The sequence below is a fragment of the Eleutherodactylus coqui genome, chromosome 12, assembly GCF_035609145.1.
Source record: "Eleutherodactylus coqui strain aEleCoq1 chromosome 12, aEleCoq1.hap1, whole genome shotgun sequence".
In the NCBI taxonomy this organism is placed as follows: domain Eukaryota; kingdom Metazoa; phylum Chordata; class Amphibia; order Anura; family Eleutherodactylidae; genus Eleutherodactylus; species Eleutherodactylus coqui.
The window spans coordinates 127,980,105-128,002,243 of record NC_089848.1 but is presented as its reverse complement, the minus strand read 5'-3'; the positions used below and the strand labels follow the sequence as shown (position 1 = coordinate 128,002,243).

The 22,139-nt window shown below is 48.0% G+C and overlaps 1 protein-coding gene across 10 annotated transcripts in view; it reads right to left on the bottom strand.

Moving 5' to 3' along the window:
- The window catches only part of MLLT10 (MLLT10 histone lysine methyltransferase DOT1L cofactor), a 280,838-nt gene that overhangs the window by 14,723 nt on the left and 243,976 nt on the right, over positions 1–22,139 (bottom strand). For 6 of the 10 annotated variants that reach the window (XR_010787421.1, XM_066585480.1, XM_066585484.1 and 3 more), the window contains 5 exons: positions 14,944–15,019; positions 9,260–9,417; positions 3,290–3,478; positions 1,241–1,326; positions 506–855 (listed from right to left, as the gene is read on the bottom strand). Coding sequence is in view for 9 of the 10 variants with exons in the window: in XM_066585480.1 (XP_066441577.1) it covers positions 506–855; positions 1,241–1,326; positions 3,290–3,478; positions 9,260–9,417; positions 14,944–15,019 (859 nt within the window). In the remaining variant the exon portion in view is untranslated. The remainder of the gene's footprint in view (positions 1–505; positions 856–1,240; positions 1,327–3,289; positions 3,479–9,259; positions 9,418–14,943; positions 15,020–22,139) is intronic. The other 4 variants (XM_066585481.1, XM_066585486.1, XM_066585482.1 and 1 more) reach the window with 3 other exon arrangements.

Below are 22,139 nucleotides of genomic sequence, written 5' to 3'. Positions count from 1 at the left end.
ATAGATAGATAGATGGATATGAGATAGATAGATAGATGGATATGAGATAGATAGATAGATGGATATGAGATAGATAGATGGATATGAGATAGATAGATGGATATGAGATAGATAGATGGATATGAGATAGATAGATGGATATGAGATAGATAGATGGATATGAGATAGATAGATGGATATGAGATAGATAGATAGATGGATATGAGATAGATAGATGGATATGAGATAGATAGATGGATATGAGATAGATAGATGGATATGAGATAGATAGATAGATATGAGATAGATAGATATGAGATAGATAGATATGAGATAGACAGAGAGATAGATATGAGATAGATAGATAGATATGAGATAGATATGAGATAGATAGAGAGATAGATATGAGATAGATAGATAGATAGACAGATATGAGATAGATAGATAGACAGATATGAGATAGATAGATAGATAGACAGATATGAGAGAGAGATCAGAGTCAGACAGACAGACAGTCTGGCCTTACCTGTTTGTTAAAGTAGAAGAGATTGGGTGTGTAACGTTCGGTAATATTGTCCCGTGAGTAAGAGCAGTAGTTTGGGGTAATGTAGCAGGAGTCTGAATCACTCCGTTCAAAGCCCCAACAATGCCATTAATCGCCAGCTGGTTTGCTGGAAGAGCTCCAATTATTGCACCCACTCCCGGCACGGCAGGAAGAGCTGGCGTGACTGACTGAATGCCACTTGTTAGTGTTCCCATGGTGACACCATTGATTCTCTGAACCCCTTGGACTTGTTGTGCTGGACTCTGACCATCAGGGGGTGGAGTGGAAAGTGAGGAAGAACTGCTGGTGCTTTGCCCGCTGGATGCGAGTTCCTTAGAAGGGTTAAAAATAAAATATAGAAAATTCTAAATGACTGAAGTCTTCTCTCTGATGGTGAACACAAACCCCTCCAATCTGTCTTACCGCCATGTCATAAAGGGAGAATTAAACGTATACATTATGCAGAACCCATTCACAGTGGTATTCAGAAAAGTCTACGCCCATCCATCCATGGTGACGGCGCTTCGTGAAGTACCTGACCTTTACACTGACGGGGCCTGCTCAGAATACACAACACCGCCCGGTGCCGGCATCTACCATGCCACAATAACACCGGCTCTCCCAGGCCTCTACAATATCCCCTCACTATTTACTGGGAGCTTCCCGGCTGTCTTACCGACGGCCCTATCCCTTTGGCAGTGGTAACCGCTGACGTACCTGATGGGCGGCTGGATGAGCGCTCTCTGTCTGGAAGTTTCCAAAGTGAGGGCTTTTACTGATGCTCAGCGCGTCTGTGCTCGATACTGCGGAGTGAAACACAGACGACGATTACATGAAGAAACACTCATTGCAGCTCCCTTACCACAAAAGTCTTACTGGGACCTCAGAGGGGTTTTCTGGCATTCCCTTACGAGATGGCAATAGAGCAGAGTGGTCATAAGTCGGCCCGGGAATCAGCATGGAAGCCCACAACCTGAGATCCAGCCTGAGGATATTTTTGCATGCAGATTCCTGGGTGGCTGATGAAGAAGCTGCTCAAGACACAACTGTCATCTCTAGCACAATGTCATAGAACCCCATAGACATTCAGCTATTTTATATACCTACCTACTACCCAAAGCACACATAATAGCAAACTCCAATATCGGATGCCAGTTGCAGTTTCACGACGGCTGTAAAGATACCGGTTGCAGAATTGGGGGTGTAGAGTCATTTCCCAAAGGAGCATGTATGGCCTTATAAGTCTCCTCACTCACCTTCTAGGTGTTCTCCTTAAAGAGTGATGATAACCCTCCCGGCATAGACCTCTCACTAGCCAAGCCAGACTCCTACTGCACACTGATTAAGGAATAAAAGCCCCGAAACAGCTGTCTGTGTATGGATTCTGGCTTGGTTTTCAATTCCCAATCATTGTTTCAAAGACCTGTATAAAAGGTAGGACATTTGATTTGCAGGAATGCTGCCATCCAATAGGTGGCGCAGAGGTATTGCTCCATCTTCCTAATTGGCATTTGTTTCTAATTAATGCTTTTATGACCCTAGCTAACCTCAAAGAGCCATGTGAAGGCAGGGGCACTGCTCCTGTGAGTGATAACTCGTTCACTGCTGCTGCACGGACAGTCAAGACTCCTTCCCCTTATCAGCCTGCAAGCATCTGGGCAACATGAGCCCTAGAGTGAATGAGCCCTCAGTGATCGGAGTCGGCTGCCGTTGCTTCATGGTGCAGAGCTGGCCGACATCACTAATAATTACACGTACAGCAGCGACCACCTGCACTTTGAGGTTCGTTAGAGTCCTAAAAGCATAAAATAAAAAGCGCCCACAAAGTCTCCTTATCCCACCCTTCCATTGGATGCAGAGAATGCGGCATCTTATTCTTTACTGTGGGGTTTTCAAGGGTTAAAGGAAGTCTGTCACCTGAAAGTATCATCAAAACCCAACCGTAACACAAAATGAAGCACTGAGAGTAACCAAACCCCCTCTGCTCTTTATGGTGACTCCACTACCCCGTAATCGCTGTTTTCGCGTGGCATGCGCAGTTTTTAATTAGTTTCGAGTAGTCTGACAGCTTTCTCACTGACCCGGCCGTCTCCACATATTACACTAGCGCTGAAATTTTGGAAGCGGCGCAAGCGCAATCATGTTCCCTGCTCCAGTCTGGATCTAGGAACTCCGCTTTACTCCATGGGAAGCCACAGAGAATAAGGCGCAGCAAGCCCGATGACCACAGCAAGGCACGTCACTGCGCATGCGGGGCAAGTATGTGATGTCAATCACTAGTAAAAGGATGTGATTTGTAGGGATGGAAGAGGGGAGACCCAAACCAGGCCGGCGAGAGAACAACCCATAAGACTGCTCGAAATGAATTAGCATACCACACAAACGATGCGAAAGCTGCGACTACGGGGCAGTGGAGTCACTGTGAAGAGCAGCGGTGTGGCAGTCCCATCTTGTGTTACCACTGGTTAAGCCATTATACACTTTATAGTAGTTTGTAACGGATCAGTCATAATAGTTATGGATCGTATCGCAATGGAAGCCATGATGCCAATGTGAACAGAGCCAAGAAGGCGGCAAGACTTTCTAGTCAAGCAGAAAAAATGGGGGTTGGAGCCTCAGGGTCATCTCCATTTTTCCACTGGCGCATGCCTAACAAAGATGTAGATATTGATTTGCCTTTCTTTAGTAATGTGAGCTAAACCAACTCTAGGAGCAATTCCCATGGGGGTATTAATGCCCAGGGGGTCCTGGACACAATGGTCTTACCATTCTGCAGCGAATATGGCTGCACCTGAGGAGATGTGCTGTGGTTGGAAGTGATAGATGGGAAGGGAACCGACAGCTGAGCGTTCAGAAGCTGCAGACGCTCCTTCTTGGCAGTGAGGTTCTTGATCTGTTCCTCCAGTCGCCGGTTCTCTACTTGCAGCTGGTGCAGAGACTTCAGCATACCTAAAACTAGGACCAAAGCAAGACGTTAGCACGCACCCGTTCTAGGAGGCGCTGCCATGGGGGTTTAACCCATCAATGTTTTTGCGGCCGATTTAAAACGGGTTTCCCAACTCTCACAAAAAAGTTGCCAAAGGTTGGGAAGGCCGAAGATAAACCACAGAATAATCACTGGTCAGGTTCCCCAAAGTCCAACAAAGCTGCTCCGGTCCCCGGCGCTTCAGAACCAGGAAGCTGCTGCAGTTGTCACATGATGTACGAGAGAATGCTTCTTCCAAAAACAGCGCCACACCAGTCCACAGGTTGTGCGTGGCAGCGCAGTTTAGCCACAGTCACGTCATTGTAGCTGCAATACCAGATACTACCCATGCCGCTGCCTGTGATTGGCTGAGCGCTGTGACCAATCACAGGAAGTGCTCAGCTGTCATTCAATAAATGGCTGAGTGCTGTCTGTGATTGGCTGAGCGCTCATCCAATCAGACTCCGTCCTTTCAGAAGGCGGGGATTTTAAATCCCCACCTGCTCAAAGAGCTTCAGAGCAGTGCAGGGAGACAAGCGGCTAGACACGCCTGAGCCCCGACAGCTGCACAGAGGTGACTATATCTATCTATCTAAAAACATTTTATACACGCTAGGGATGATTTTTAGGAAGGGCTTATATTTAAAGTCCTTCCCCAAAAATCACTGCGGTGGGGGGTTGCCTGCAGCCCATTGCTTTCTAAGGGAGTGGCGGCCCCATTGAAAGCAATGGGAGAACAGGGGATTCTTTACTTCCCGCAGGGAGTGCCATCATTACTTAACACTGTGACAGTGCTGTCACAGCGTTCAGTGACAAGGGGACTTCTTACGGGGTATATTGACGCGCAGCACGGACCTATGCGGTGCACACTAAGGTTGGGACATCGAAAACCGATATATGGCTAATGCTTGGCGATACTTTTCATCGATATTGTCATGTTCGATATATCAGTAACATCGATAGCTTAAGGCGATAGAATATCGATTTTTGTAAAGAAGCGTGTCTCGCAGTCCGGTGACCAGATCTTCTTTCTTTCCCTTGTGTTGTACAGGATGTAGTTTTGCTCGCGGCACTAATGAACTTATAAACAAGTTCTAGAAACTTTTGGAAAGTGTGAGGTGACTCTTTGTCACCAATAAGGTTTGCTCCAGGCAAAACGACTCTCAGAATAGTGGGGTCTTCTGCCCCTCCGCCACATGCGTTTGTTCATGGCGTTAGACGCAGGTTCTGAACGCTCGTGTCTAAGGCGATGACTGTGGGCAATGCCTTCTAAATGAAAGATGGAGGGCTGCGCTGAACGCACGAAGGTCGCGTCCAGAAAAGGAGACGCCACATGAAGTGCGTTCAGCGTCTAACGCGACCGCAGTGCCCATAGAAAAGATAGGAGACCCATCTAACACAATTACAATTGCATTTGGGGTTCTGCGTTCGTGTTACCAGGCCCTGCATTGTTTACAGGTTGCCATGGAGACCGTTGGTCCCTGAACTTGAAAAAATGCAGGGCAGGCAGCCCCACAAACACAGAGATCACGCTCACATCCGCCAGGTCCAGCAGCTTCTGGCCTCCTTGTAGCTGGCAGGACCTTGTTTAGTGGGTTTACCTCCAATCATCTTTCTGCAGTCCCGGTCATGTGAAGGGAGAGCAGGCCAGCAAATTAATATTTCTTGGCTCATTAGATAACGATTATTGGGGCCGATGATAAAAGACTTCTTCTCATAGACCTGATTATAATTATATGTTTCATTTGTAATTGTTTATTTTCATTTGTAACTTTAATCTATTTTTCTGTTATTAATAGAGATGAGCGAACGTGCTCGTTTCGAGTACTTACGCACTCGAGTACCGCCATTTTCGAGTACTTCAGTACTCGGGTGAAAAGAGTCGGGGGGCGCCGGGGGGCGGGGAGAGGCGTGGCGGTGCGGGGGGGGGTAGCAGCGGGGAACAGGGGGGAGCCCTCTCTCTCTCCCTCTCTCCCCCCCTCCCCACTGCTACCCCCCGTGCCGCTACGGCGCCCCCCGAATTTTTTCGCCTGAGTACGGAAGTACTCGGAAATCGCGGTATTCGGGCGAAAAAGGGGCGTGGCCGAGCACGTTCGCTCATCTCTAGTTATTAATAGTTAGAAGTTAATAATAAATTCAACAGTTTAAAGTTTTAAAAGAAAACTATCATGTTTTTTATTGATTGTTGCTTTATTAACCCGGACCTGGTTTATTTTTATACAGCATTTAAAAAATGCCAATATATTGAAATATGGATAGTTTTCCAACGATATTTTACAATAATCGATAGTTTGTTCAGCGATAGTCGATACTATCGATATTTTTGTGTCAATGTTCCAGCCCTAGTGCACACGTCCTATCTTTCGCATGTGTGCGCGTTTGCACTGTGTACGCACATGCTTACAGAAGTTATCACATACGCTATATATTCCATTACAATACAGCTGCCTATTCAATGAAAGCTTTGTATCTTAACTGCAACATAGACACTATAAAGTTGTCGAGCTTGTGACTATAGGTTTAAAGGGCCACTCTGGCAAAAAAAAAAACAACACATTTTTCCATCCCTGTCCTCCTTACGCAATTGCCTGTCACACTCTGGAGGTCTCCTATGTGTATTGCAGCCACTTCCATGCAGTACAGCCCCCTGTCTGAAACTTAGCCACCAACTTGAGGCTAACTTTCAATTTCACATCAATCACATGATGCATCAGCACAGCATTAGCTGGAGCCTGTACCATTTCTGTCTGCTGAGGGGACAGTTTAATTATCATTACCTTCTATATTTACCTAAATAAGTTACAACCCGTAAGTATACAGTCAGGATGATGAGCTGTGCTTTCCTCTATTACAACTGTGTGATCATCATCAATAACTGCAATATTCCCCACTAGGCAGTTTCTGTGGTAGGTGCCATATAACAGTATCAAACAGACTGAGAAATTGACTAGTATCAGACATCATAACCCCAAGTAGATCTGAGCTGGTTAGAATTAAGATCACATGACCATCCGAGGAGAAGGAGGCCAGTAGTTTCAGATAGAAAGTTGACCCTAGACGACTTATATATACTGGGGGAATAGCTACATAATGAATGAATTAAAAAAACAATCACTGGAGTGGCCTTTTGGAAGGTGACATAGGCTGGACAGTAAAGAGTTAATCATCATCATCATCATCATCAGTAAGTAAAACATACAAATCTACAAATCGGTCCCATAAATCCACATCAGGCAGGCGGAGCGCGGCGTCCATTACGGCGCAGGTTTCCTAGACTGGGAAGCTTTTCTTCTCCGCTTTGCCCAGCACGATGTCTAGGCAGGAGAAGGGTCACGTATAATCAGATTCTGACCGCCGAGATTCCTGGACCAGAAATTTCCTGCTCTTTGATGAAATTGGAGGGAGCAGATTTTCCCGGCAGGCCCTCGTGGCGCCACATGAGTGAAATCTGCACTGGCAAACGTCACCTTCACTCCGATAAACGCCGACAAGCAAAACGTAACCTGAGCTTTGGCTTCAGGAGACGCTGGCTGCGAGTTTAACCCAACGCCATTGTTCTGCGTAATGTATGCACAAATGTGTTCCTTCCCGCAGCCCAACCGACTCGGGTTTTTCCTTTTTGGTAAATTAAATGTAGTTTTACAGAAGGAGCCTTCCCTCCGCGATGCGATACCTTTGGGAGGATTGTATTCTGGAGCTTTCACTCCCGATAGAGGAAACACAATACTGATGGGATTACCGGACGGACCCCGCTTACTGATTCCTCTGCGTCCTCCCAGGAAGGGGCTCTGCTTTAGAAGCCCCCGCAATTGGATAAAAGGAGGATGTCTATGGCTTAAAATGGTTCTGCTGCTCCACAGCTTGTCTGTAGAAATTCGGACAGCGTACAATAAAGTTTTCTTTGTTTGCTTGACCTCTATTCCAGAAGATAAATCTGGATCAGGAATAGTCACATCTGGTCATTTCCCAAGGATTTCGCTCCACTCCCCCCTCTCTTTTTAAGCCCTTACAAAGGGGCTCTTAGTGCGGCCAAATGAGATGCAGGGCAACGTGGGTAAACCTGTCCTCCAGCTATCATGTTTAAAGGATTATCCCTGCATGCATTTCCTTGCAATTAGCATTTTTGTAAGGATACCATTAATATCACATATAAGAATGAGGACATCCACGTTAGCCGCTGGTCCTCCCATCCCGGAATACAACCAAAAGATCAAGTTTCGGGTTTTCCCACTAATTTAGTGGAAATATCATGTAAAGAAGAACTAGAAACCCTAAACAGAGAGAAGGAAATGCAGCTCCTGCCCGGCCATTGGGGTCACAAGGGTTGTATAGGGACATACAGACATCAATGTGGGCGCTCCGCTGCCCAGGGCTGTCCTCTAGAAGCTGCCATGATGGACCGGGCCTGTCCAAGCACTAAGTGGCTGCCATGTAATGCTACAGCCCCGAGGCGGCCTCTGCAATAAAGTCTGCAGCCAAATGCAGCTTCCACAGGTGATAAATCATCAACGGAAGGTAAAAAGCCGGCTTAGCACGTGTCAAGGACCGAGCACCGTGAATATATAGTGCTGGGTCCTGGACTTTAATCCCAGCCAATAGTAAGAATAGAGTGCGGGTTTAAAGCTCCCGTTCCTGCAACCTAGCGAGAGCAGTCAGACAGCCGCAGCCCCGAGGAGAAGGCAAAGCACTTTAGAATGACTTCTGCCTTCTCTTTCGCAGGCTGCATAGCGCTCTATGATCCCTACGTAGACAGTGGAGGAAGCGGCACACATTACCCCTAATAGAGCGAAAAAAAGGAAAAGAAATTCTGTGAAAAAGTAATCAAAAAATAGTCCTCTAGGTCACAAAAAAAACCAGCAAAAATAATTTTAGCAGCCCAAAGAAAAAGAAAAAAGCGCCATCATCTCCACTTCTCAGCAATCCTCTCATTATCATCACAGGCCGGATTATAATGAAAGGTAACACCTATATATATAGGTAACACAGGGTCTATCATTCACAATAGCTGAGGGTCACAGCTCACCTCTTCCCTCTCCTTGCACAAGTCACAAAAATGCCCACAGCACTCTCCCATGAAAGGTCAGTGGGTCAGCTCCAGTCCATTGTACCTGCTGAAGCCGCTGTAAAGCGTATCTCTAAATGACGTTAACTGCAGCTTAGGCAAGATAGCCGCCTCCATAGACATATACAGACTAAATGAAAAATATCTACAATACGAGAAAAAAAAGAAAAACATATCACTATCTGGTTTTAAAGGGGTTCTGCATCGGCCGTGATACAAAGAGGGTCTGGCTTATTATAGTGAGCCGACATGCCGCTACAGACAGTGGAGGGTCATAACATTGGCCAATGTCTTGTTGGAAGTGGCTGCTCCAACTCAACATGAAACGGGAGTTTCTGAAAGCCCTGGACAACCCTATAAGTACATCTATATATAGGAATATAGAAGAAGCTTCCTAATTTAGGGGTCTTTGCCTTAGAAGGTACTTACCAACAGATACAAGGAAGCCACAGATCAGTGTGATGTATGACTATAAGACACTTCCTGGAATGCCGCCAATGCACGAAAATAACCAGGAACCTCAGAAATACCTGTAAATGTCCCCATAAGTGACATACGGACCCCCTCCCATCATAGCCCACTGAATAGATGCTGCTCATAGATTTCATGGCCATGAGACGTACTTGTAATGATTGTAACTGGTCTACCAGCCAAATCAGATGAGTCTCTGACAACACGAAGGGTTGGTGGTGCAGGAGGTGCTACTTACTGTCACTAGTTGCCCCTTGTTCCTGCAGGAACTGCTGTCCTTCGCTCCACTGTCTCTCCAGAAGCTGCTCTATATTGGTAATCGCCAAGGGGGCGCTCTCTGAATTGCCAATCGCAGATGGTTCATAGCGGGTTGAGAGGCTGTTCAGAGGGGACCTGCTGCGAAAAAACATTTAGATCACAATTTTGTGGAAAAGCATCACATACAACTCTAGGATTAAAGGGGTTGCCCAGTTGTAGACCATTGATAGCCTATCCATAGGATAAACTGTCTATAGTAGATCAGTGGAGGTCTGCCATCAGAGATCCCTTTTGATCAGCTGTGTACTGGGTCGGTGTGCTCAAGCGCTGAGCTGATTTCTGCAGGAAACAGACAGTTCCATTCCCACTGCAGTGGCCAGATTTGGTATTACATGTACAGTTCCCATTCACCTCAATAAGAATATTGTCTGTAATACCAAGCCTGACCACTGCAGAATTATAGTACATGAGTGCCCCAGCCCAGCAAACAGCGGGTTGGCAGGTGTCCTGGGCAGCAGACCCCCTCTGATCTACTATCGATGGCTTTAACTATAGACGGATGATGAATAGTTTACAACTGGACAACCCCTTTAACAACAAGATACAGCAATGGTCATGGGATGATCGTTAGTCACAGGGGGTTACACGGGTACAGGTCACACTCACTCCTTTTCTTGTACGATACCTGTGTATTCTGAAAAGGCATTTGCAATAAATAACTTATTAAGCCTGTCACTGGCTGCCGCTGTCCGTATGACTGGGGGGATATGGACTGAATGCAGCATGTAAGCACTTGCTGCGGAATCTGGAGGCGGACGCCGTGTGCAGGCGGCCTTGGTAAACACTAAATGTATTTCCCATTAAATAAGAATTCTGCAACATGTTCTCCGATCTCTTTGTTGTGCTGTTCCTCTGTTATTCCTCCTAGACATTTATGTGTAATAGACAAAGGGATGTTATCATTCCCATTCCCAAAGGGAGGCGTCCCTTCACTGGAACCTATGTATCAATTTATTCATAAACTTCCAGTAGGAATAAGAGAGGAACGGCACACTGGTCGAGGAAAGAGGATTCAGAATTGTTATATTATGGGGAATACAATTGTTTATTAAACACAGACACGTCTGGCGAGGTGGCGGCTGCTCCAATTTGCACAACTTTTTGCAAACTCCTGAAACATATAAAAACTTTGAGAAAACAGTTTGTCTCCTTTGTAACCCTGAACATTTATGTATAACAAGTGATTGAGGGGATGTGTCCGCCATAACTAAAACAACCATTCCCATAAAGGCCACGAATCACGTTATCTAACTTGTATCTCATATCAATCCATCTAATTATCTATCTCTCTATCTAATATCTATCCATCCCATATTTATCCCATATCCATCCATCTATTTATCGCATCTCTCTATCTATCCCATCTCTATACATCAAACATCCATCTATTCCATATATATTCATTCCTTATCGCTCTCTCGCATATTGATCTATCCATCCATCCATCTCCCTCGTCTTTAATATCTCTCTCTCCCATATCCATCTACCCACCCATCTATCCTCCCTCATCTCTATCAGCTATGCATCTAATATTTATCCCATATCGCTCTCTCTTCCATCCCATATCTATCCAACTATTTATCTCATCTCTATCTAATATCTCTCTATCCCATATACATCTCATACCCATCTTATATCTATCTAATACCCATTTCCCATCCAGTATTTGCTAGTTTTAATGTTAGCGCGCCTCTAATAGGGTTGCCTTTCCATCCTCTGCAGATGTAACTTCTAATTGCTGTAAAGAATGCCGGCCGTTAGTCCTCCCGCATGTAGGGCTGGTAATTGCTCTAATATTTACATAGTTTTATAGGCAAAATACAGGATTTCCATTGCAAACACCCCGCTGCAGAGAACAGGTGACTCTCAGCCGCTCCTCGTAATGGGCCGTCATCGCGAGATACAATTTCCCTAAAAAATGTACACAGGATTAAAGAGCTGTGATCAGTCTTTCAGCTGTCAGCCGGCGACTTCACAGGAGAAACCCATATTGAAAAACAAATGCAAGCGTATTCTCGCTGGGACGGCCAGTCAACCTGACTTATGATGGCAAGTCTGCTGCTACCAGGAATCGGAGGCCCTCAAATGAATTGCCAGGACCATGATGGACGAGCGCTTCTAAGGGGAGAGAATTGGGAGCCACAGGGAACAAGCTCAAGTTGCTGAATAGAGTTCACTTAGTTTCTGAGCCAGGGAATTCCTGCCCCCATCTCCTAAACCTATTTAGTTGATTAATTACCTGGGGGGAAGGAAACACACAGGACCTACAGAGCAGCTTCTACACAAGAGCTACAAAACAGCCAATTAATACATTAAATAATATCCAATTATGTACTTCCCTTATCTCCCCACAACAACCCGCCTTAAAGTGAACCCGTCACCAGATTTCCAGACCTTTAGACCTATTACTGCAGAGTAGTCCTATAGACATCTGGTAAAGCAGTTGACACAACTCTGTGCCATATGCTAATTAGCTCTCTAGTGTCCGGTGGGCGTATCCAGACCATGAGAGCTGCGAGTCGGACTCCTTCTGAGCTGTCCCCATCCTTTGACATGCATGACGTTCCCTATGTCATCCATAAGAAGCTTGTCGTCTCTTGAGATTGGTAGCAGTGCATGCGCTATGGTAGCCTGCAAAAAAATGGCATCTGCGCAGATTCTAAGTATGAAATCAATTGGCAGCTTTCATGTCCCGGATGTGCCCACCGGACTGTTCGCAGCGAATATACATACAGTGTGGTACTTCTACAAGCTGGGTACTCATTTTACGGACCTCGGAAGGATGGAAGGCCGAGTCAACCATCAGGTAGCCGGCTCAAGGTTCACTCAGCCTTCCACCCTTCTGAGGTCCGGAATATGAGTACCCAGCTTGCTGGGGTCAGTGGGGTGGGGGGTAAAAGATGACTGGGGAAGGCAATGGCAAACCACCCCACAAAAACAGTCTGCCAAGAGATCATGATGTGGCATCACCCTGGGAGTCAGTCACGACTCTGTGCTCGCACCGAGGGACTTTACCTTAACCTTATCAGAGGCATGCAAGTCCTATGTCACACACTAATTAGCTACCAACACTTGGTGGGTGTATCCGGACTGTGAGAGCTGCCAGCTGAACTCGTACAAAGCCAGCCGCCTTCCTTAGACTGACTCGGATTATGTCCCTAACAAGTCCCTCATCATCTTCGGACGCGGCACACGCGAACAGGAAATTTGGTACAAAATACAAAAACTGCACATGCAGCAGTTCCCAGCAGTTTACCCGGCGCATGCGCTGCTATCAGTCTACAGAGATGACAAGCGACTTGTGGATGACGTAGGGGACGTCATGCATGTCAAAGTAAGGGGGTAGCTAAGAAGGAATCCGACTCGCAACTCTCATGGTCCAGAAAGTTAGTATATGGTGCGTACTTGTATAAACTACTCCACAGTAACAGACATAAATTTGGACAGGTGTTTGACAGATCACTTGGTGGGATTGGTTTGGTAGGGGGAGACCCAGCGATCAAGCGATTCCTGCAGGTCTGGAAAGATGCCAACGATATAAATGAAATCATGTAATCCTAGGACAGACCGGATCCAGTGAAAGCCGCTACTTGCATCGGTTCTCCTCAGTAGCCATAGGAGGGGGATTGTGAGCCCCAATGGGGGGTGGGCCATGTTCATGATGGGAATCTCTGTACAGCGCTACACAATATGTTGGTGCTACCTAAATGAATACATTCGGTCATCCAGTGGTGAATGGATGCGGTGTACTAATCCGCGGACCTTCCTACCACTAGAGTGGGACGGTCCAGAGCCCGGTGACTGATGTCCTCCAAGTGACGGGATGTTTACTTAGCACTAATGTGGCAGACCTATCAATGGATGGAGATGTTTATGCGAGGTCATCTTGTGCTGAGCCAGCACGCTGCTCATCCCTCTTTCCATTACCTTTATTGGCTCTGCAAGATGGATGCTACAGACAAGGATTAGGCTCGCCGCTCTTCGCATGTAGTTCTCCATGACAAAATAACAAATTATTGGCTTTAAGTGCTGCTCAGTTAGTTAAAGGACGCCAATTACTCGGTTAAAAGCCTCACACATTACCTCAGACGTGTTCTGGAGTAGCACAATTTGACGGAAACCCTTATAAAAGACACGTTCCTGCACAATCTGCAAGGCTTTTATGGTTGCCCCACCCCAAGAGAAATATGTGGGGGGGATTGCAATATTCCAAAAGTCACTGCGAGCCACCATTTTATGATAACTCATATCTCAGAGACTACTGATGTGCCTCGTGTCATTCTGTTTGTAAAAAGATGTAGATTTGTAACTGATTTTTCCTAACAGATAAAGTAAAATTAGAAGAAAAATTTCAAAAATTTGTTTTGGAGCTGGGCCACTCCAGGGGGGGGGGGGGGGGGAAGCTGAATAAACTGTATACACATATACCCTTTTCTCTAGAATGACTCAGCTTCCAAACAAAATTTAGAATTTTTTTTTTTTTTTTTGGGGGGGGTACGTGTATTGGGATTACAGTGTTAGGAAAAATATGTTACACAGTAAGTCTACCAATGAAGAGAATGACAGTTTGCCATCTTCCTCCGCCCAAGTTTCCGAGATATGAATTACTAACAATGATGGTTCTCAGTGACCTTCTTTCTGAATGTATGTGTCCCACCTCTCCATTCATTTCAATGGGGCAGACAGAGATAGCCAAGCAGAACGCTCGGCTATATGCCCCTGCCATCGAGAGGAATGGAGCCCCTGCTGCACACGTGTGACTAACGGCCCATTTCCCACTAGACAACAGAGATGGAAGAATAAATAGTGAACTGTGAAATACGGGGGTCATGGGTCCCTCATTCGGGATCAGTGGGAGTCCCAGTTGACGTAACACCCCTTTAAAAAGCAGTGAATAAAGAAGGGAATATGACTGCAGGATCAGACTACACCGGGTTTGTTTGTAGTCTGTTACTATGGAGACGCATTGTTTTGCATAGAAGCTGTAGACAAAAACAATAGGAGATTTTTAATTAAGACTCAGCAATGAGGCTTCATATTTGTTTTGGATGCACTGGAACAAGAAAAACAATTAGCTGTCAAGCTGAACCTTCCCTTTGAAGACAACACAGGATGGCCAATCCAACAAGAACTAGCAGTTTGGCATTCGGCATAGATGCCTCCTCCTCCTACCATATTATTAGATGACAACAACGTATATAGTCCATTATGGACTACTGGCGATATTATTTTGCATAGTGACCCCCTAGAGGTAGGTACGCAAGCAATGCCAAGCTCAGATGAGATGGTAGAAGGTAAAAATGATGGGTGTCAACGGTGGCATAATGAGGTGCTAATAAAGATGAGCAGCAATCTTTAAGAAGCGTCTCTGCATGCTCTTGGGGCAAGTGACGCCCCCAAGTGTCCCTGGAGGAATCTGCACAGCCTTTCAGCACATGTTTTAATATCATACAAAAGCAACCTCCTGCCCCTCGGAGAATACCGGCAGCCATTTCTCCACGTCCACAGGCTGTCTTTATTATTCTCCAAATGTCAACAAAATCTCGGCCTACGACAAGAGGTTTGTTCATTTCGGATGTGTGATTCTGCGGGAAGAATACTCACCGTGGAGACAGGCTTCCTCTGGGGGAGGCGACCTTCACGGCCAGACTGCGACCATTGTCTGCCAGATCCTGATCTGCTGTAAAAACAGGTCAAAAAACAGATGCGTTACTTTAAGAGGCAAACAGAACCTGTCTGAGCGGTAACACAAAGAGCAGGAGGCCCATGTCACAGACCGATACTGGAGTCCGGGATTATAGATCTCGCCACCTTAGTCGCCTTTGGGGATTTATTTTTGAATCGCGAAGACATGCAATGACAATTTGGGGGTTTCTCTCGATGCGTAGAAGCATTTCATTTTCAAATAAGAGTAAAATGACCTAATTTTCCATAAACGATGTGTTGCCAATTAATAATTCCCAGCTCCCACTGAGCCGGGGATTTTGACATCACAAAGCTTTTTATGCACCGCACAGCAGGCCGGCGGAACATGTGATCTGGCGTCCCTCAACATAAGCAAGCTACAGCCGAAAATGGTACAAACAACTGGAAAATGAAAGAGGCGAAGTACATAAACACGAAGGAAAACACGGAGATTTACTGCCAACATCGGAGATTGCTTTTTGGATGTGAAGATTGTATCAAGTGATCTCTGATTGTATCAGTTGTGTTTCTTACCAATAAGCAAACACTCCACAATAAAGAGTGCAAAAACACGAGAGATATGAGACAGACGTGGGGCACAGACAGACAGACGTGGGGCACAGACAGACAGACGTGGGGCACAGACAGACAGACAGACGTGGGGCACAGACAGACAGACGTGGGGCAGACAGACAGACAGACAGACGTGGGGCAGACAGACGTGGGGCAGACAGACGTGGGGCAGACAGACGTGGGGCAGACAGACGTGGGGCACACAGACGTGGGGCAGACAGACGTGGGGCACAGACAGACAGACGTGGGGCACAGACAGACAGACGTGGGGCACAGACAGACAGACGTGGGTCACAGACAGACAGACAGACAGACGTGGGTCACAGACAGACGTGGGTCACAGACAGACAGACAGACAGACGTGGGTCACAGACAGACAGACAGACAGACGTGGGTCACAGACAGACAGACAGACAGACGTGGGTCACAGACAGACAGACAGACAGACGTGGGTCACAGACAGACAGACATGGGTCACAGACAGACAGACAGACAGACGTGGGTCACAGACAGACAGACAGACAGACGTGGGTCACAGACAGACAGACAGACGTGGGTCACAGACAGACAGACAGACGTGGGTCACAGACAGACAGACAGACAGACGTGGGTCACAGACAGACAGACAGACAGACGTGGGTCACAGACAGACAGACAGACAGACGTGGGTCACAGACAGACAGACAGACAGACAGACGTGGGTCACAGACAGACAGACAGACAGACGTGGGTCACAGACAGACAGACAGACGTGGGTCACAGACAGACAGACAGACAGACGTGGGTCACAGACAGACAGACAGACGTGGGTCACAGACAGACAGACAGACGTGGGTCACAGACAGACAGACAGACGTGGGTCACAGACAGACGTGGGGGGCAGACAGACAGACAGGACAGTATTCCATGTGAGGCCTGACAAGTGCCTTATATAATGGAAGGATAATGTTCTCGTCCTTCGCCCCTATACCTCTTTTAATGCACCCCAAGACTTTATTTGCCTTTGCAGCAGCTGACTGGCATTGGTTACTCCAGTTTAGTCTATTATCCACTAATACCCCTAGATCCTTTTCCATATCACTTTTCCCCAGCGGTACCCCATTAAGTGAATATTTGTGACATCCGTTCCTCCTGCCCATGTGCATAGTCTTACATTTTTCAACATTGAACTTCATTTGCCATTTTTCTGCCCAAGCCCCCAGCTTATCCAGGTCCGTTTGTAGCCACACATTGTCCTCCGTTGCATTAATTATATTGTATAATTTTGTGTCATCTGCAAATATTGATATTTTGCTGTGCAGCCCCTCTATCAGGTCATTAATAAATATGTTGAACAGAGTGGGGCCTAATACTGAACCCTGTGGCACCCCGCTAGCGACTGTGGTCCAATCAGAGTACGAACCATTTATTACCACCCTCTGCTTTCTATCATTGAGCCAATTTTTTACCCACTTACACACGTTTTCACCCAATCCGAGCTGCCTCATTTTGTATATCAGCCTATTATGTGGCACGGTGTCAAAGGCTTTAGAGAAGTCCAGATATACGAGATCAATAGATTCTCCCTGGTCCAGCTTAGAGCTTACTTCATCGTAGAAACTGATCAGATTTGTCTGACATGAGACGGACAGACGTGGGGCAGACAGACAGACGTGGGGCAGACAGACAGACGGACAGACGTGGGGCAGACAGACAGACGGACAGACGTGGGGCAGACAGACAGACGGACAGACGTGGGGCAGACAGACAGACAGACAGACGTGGGGCAGACAGACAGACAGACAGACGTGGGGCAGACAGACAGACAGACAGACGTGGGGCAGACAGACAGACAGACAGACGTGGGGCAGACAGACAGACAGACAGACGTGGGGCAGACAGACAGACAGACAGACGTGGGGCAGACAGACAGACAGACAGACGTGGGGCAGACAGACAGACAGACAGACGTGGGGCAGACAGACAGACAGACAGACGTGGGGCAGACAGACAGACAGACGTGGGGCAGACAGACAGGCAGACAGACGTGGGGCAGACAGACAGGCAGACAGACAGACGTGGGGCAGACAGACAGACGTGGGGCAGACAGACAGACGTGGGGCAGACAGACAGACGTGGGGCAGACAGACAGACGTGGGGCAGACAGACAGACGTGGGGCAGACAGACAGACGTGGGGCAGACAGACAGACGTGGGGCAGACAGACAGACGTGGGGCAGACAGACAGACGTGGGGCAGACAGACGTGGGGCAGACAGACAGACGTGGGGCAGACAGACAGACGTGGGGCAGACAGACAGACGTGGGGCAGACAGACAGACGTGGGGCAGACAGACAGACGGACAGACGTGGGGCGGGCAGACAGACGGACAGACGTGGGGCGGGCAGACAGACGGACAGACGTGGGGCGGGCAGACAGACAGACGGACAGACGTGGGGCAGACGGACAGACGTGGGGGGCAGACAGACAGACGTGGGGGGCAGACAGACAGACGTGGGGGGCAGACAGACAGACGTGGGGGGCAGACAGACAGACGTGGGGGGCAGACAGACAGACGTGGGGGGCAGACAGACAGACGTGGGGGGCAGACAGACAGACAGACGTGGGGGGCAGACAGACAGACAGACGTGGCGGGCAGGCAGACAGACAGACGTGGCGGGCAGGCAGACAGACAGACGTGGCGGGCAGGCAGACAGACAGACGTGGGGGGCAGGCAGACAGACAGACGTGGGGGGCAGGCAGACAGACAGACGTGTGGGGCGCAGACAGACAGACGTGGGGCGCAGACAGACAGACGTGGGGCGCAGACAGACAGACGTGGGGCGCAGACAGACAGACGTGGGGCGCAGACAGACAGACGTGGGGCGCAGACAGACAGACGTGGGGCGCAGACAGACAGACGTGGGGCGCAGACAGACAGACGTGGGGCGCAGACAGACAGACGTGGGGCGCAGACAGACAGACGTGGGGCGCAGACAGACAGACGTGGGGCGCAGACAGACAGACGTGGGGCGCAGACAGACGTGGGGCGCAGACAGACGTGGGGCGCAGACAGACGTGGGGCGCAGACAGACGTGGGGCGCAGACAGACAGACGTGGGGCGCAGACAGACAGACGTGGGGCGCAGACAGACGTGGGGCGCAGACAGACAGACGTGGGGCGCAGACAGACAGACGTGGGGCGCAGACAGACAGACGTGGGGCGCAGACAGACAGACGTGGGGCGCAGACAGACAGACGTGGGGCGCAGACAGACAGACGTGGGGCAGACAGACAGACAGACGTGGGGCAGACAGACAGACGTGGGGCAGACAGACAGACGTGGGGCAGACAGACAGACAGACGTGGGGCAGACAGACAGACAGACGTGGGGCAGACAGACAGACGTGGGGCAGACAGACAGACGTGGGGCGCAGACAGACAGACGTGGGGCGCAGACAGACAGACGTGGGGCGCAGACAGACAGACGTGGGGCGCAGACAGACAGACGTGGGGCGCAGACAGACGTGGGGCAGACAGACAGACAGACATGGGGCAGACAGACAGACATGGGGCAGACAGACAGACAGACATGGGGCAGACAGACAGAAAGATATGAGATGCATAGATCGATCGATAGATAGATATGATCCAACTATAAAAACCTATATAAAATAGATTATATCTGCACACACAATGTTATATGGACTATGAGCATATTTTCATACTGCAGAAGGGCTTAAACTTGATTATAGAAGCTGAAGTTAATGTTGCACGCTATCTAGAAATAATTCATACTCAATGGGGACATCCAGAGCTTGTGACAAAATATTAAATAATTAAAGCTCATACCGAGTACATTAGAAACGATGTGTAGTTACCCCATCAGGACTCTCAACAGTCACTAAGAGGTTAGACCATAAAATCTGTACAAAGTGCTCATAAAACAAAAATGACCCATTTCAACTTGCATTAAAAAATATCTATATTTGTATACTTTGATACAGAATTGTTTAATTGTTTCAACATAAGAGTCTAATTATAAATAGTAAAAAGTTTAAATATACTTTATTATATACTATATTATCCGGATAATAAGACATCTAAGCAGAGTAAAGGCCCATTTACACGGGACAAATGTCGGGCAAACGATGCCCGTCCCTCGTCCCCGCACATACTGACTCCCGTACTGCTGCAGAAGAGCGGGTATCATTGGCTCACAGCGGGGCGGCTGCAGGAGATTTCTCTCCTCGCTCCCCCCCCCCCCCCCTTCTCCACTTACTTAACATAGCAGCTGTTCAGTACTGGACGGCTGCCATTTACACTCGACGCTCATCGCTCAGCTCATGGCCCATCGTTTCTGCAGCATAGACGATGAGCTGAACGATGAGTGTTCAGTGAAATAGCAGCCGTCTAGTACTGAACAGCCGCTATGTTAAGTGAATGGAGAGGGGCAGGGGAGAGCGAGGAGAGAAATCTCCTCCTGCCACCCCACTGTGAACCAACGATACTCGCTCTTGTGCAGCAGCACCGCAGTGACTATGTGTGGGGACGATTGTCAGGCATTCGTCTCGTGTAAATGGGCCTTTACTTGGGGGGCCTGACGTTTTCCTTACAGGGGCTTCATCACTAAAGACATTTATTCCCTATTCATAGAACACGGGTTGAATGTCTAATCTCCGGGACCCCCAGCAATCCAAAGACTAGCACACCTGAATGCCCCATGTGAGTGGAGCAGCAGTGCAGATACAGAACAGCAGCTCCTTTCACTACTATGAGATGGAGGGAGATTGACAAGTGCATCGTGTCCCGCAGAAGTGAATGGAGAGGTGATCAAAACCTACAGACTGCCACATGGAGCACTCAGGTGTGCCAGACTCGGGATTGCTGGTAGTCCCAACAGTCAAAGGCCTCCTGCCCACAGGCGGATATAACGCGGACCTGCAGCAAATAGTGCCTATAGCATGCTATGGGAAATCGATTCTTCCCCCACACTTGCAGAAACCAATTACGGTTTCCGCAAGCGGAGGAAGAATCGCAGCATGCTCAATTTTTACACAGATTCCACATGGACGGCTTACATTGAAGTTAATAGAAGCCGCCCGATCCATGGCCTGTCCGCAATAAACACTGCGGACATGTTGCGGATTCTGTGTCGTTGGCGATGGCGCAGGAAAAGAAAAACATGTGAAAATAAAAGTAGTCTATACTGTGCATGCGCGACGGCAAACCAATGGGTCCATCCGCAGTACAGAAAAGAAGCCGGTAGAGCAGGTACACACGGACGCCGCTGCTACCATAGCCGGATTCTGCATGGGGAATGCAGCTCTGCAGGGTGCAGGAGGCCAAACTCACAGCAATCAGACATTCGGCCGCTATTCTGTAACTAGAAAAACCCCTTTAATAACAGGGCAGATCACTCTATGTTCCTAGTGTGAACTGTGGGTTTGCTCAGAGCCTCACAGACATCAGTGTTACTGCCTAATCTCTTACTCACCTCACCAGGGTCCTGCATCAAAGTTTGTGCCTAGTATCCGGACGCCTCCTCTGCTCCCACAATAGTTCCTGTCCTCTGCCGTGGCCCTGCAGACTCGGACAGTGGCTTTTCTCTGTCTGCACGGTGGCGGTGGGTTCCTGGATATTGTTTCGACCTTGCCTTTTGATACATCGCCTGGCACCCATTGTTCTACTTTTGGCTGTGACCCTAGTGTCCATTTCTGACAAAGCTTCCATCTCATTTTGTAGCCGGTTACATCCTTATGGCTCTCTCTTGCCAATAACATTTGGCTCTGTTCCTGACTACACTACTACTTCATCAGAGCTCCTGACATCAACCGTTGACTATTCTGGAGACCGGGAATTCAACAATCAAAGTCTATACCTCCTTGCAAGACTTAAAGATTAAGAAAAGGGAGATTCCATAGACACCCATCTCAGTCTAGCCAGTGCCAAACCAACTGTGGCTGAGAATCCACATCGGTGAGAAACGTAACATTTAGCTTCTCGTCATCCTCAGGACACGGTCAGGTAATTAAATAGTAATCTCTCTAATTCTACCCTAGGCAACCTAATATAAACCCTCCCTTCTACCCCTGACCACTGAGTATAAATCCTTTCTTCTACCCCTGACCACTGGGTATAAACCCTTTCTTTTACCCTTGACCATCCGGTATAAACCCATTCTTCTACCCTTGACCAGTGGGTATAAACCCTTTCTTCTACCCTTGACCACCGGGTATAAACCCTTTCTTTTATCCTTGACCACTGGGTATAAACCCTTTCCTCTATCCTTGAGCACTGGGTATAAACCCTCTCTGTTACCCTTGGGCACCAGCTATAAACCCTCTCTGTTACCCTTGGGCACCAGGTATAAACCCTCTCTGTTACCCTTGGGCACCAGGTATAAACCCTCTCTATTACCCTTGGGCACCAGGTATAAACCCTCTCTATTACCCTTGGGCACCAGGTATAAACCCTCTCTATTACCCTTGGGCACCAGGTATAAACCCTCTCTTTTATCCTTGACCACCAGGTATAAACCCTCTTTCTTACTCTTGACCACCAG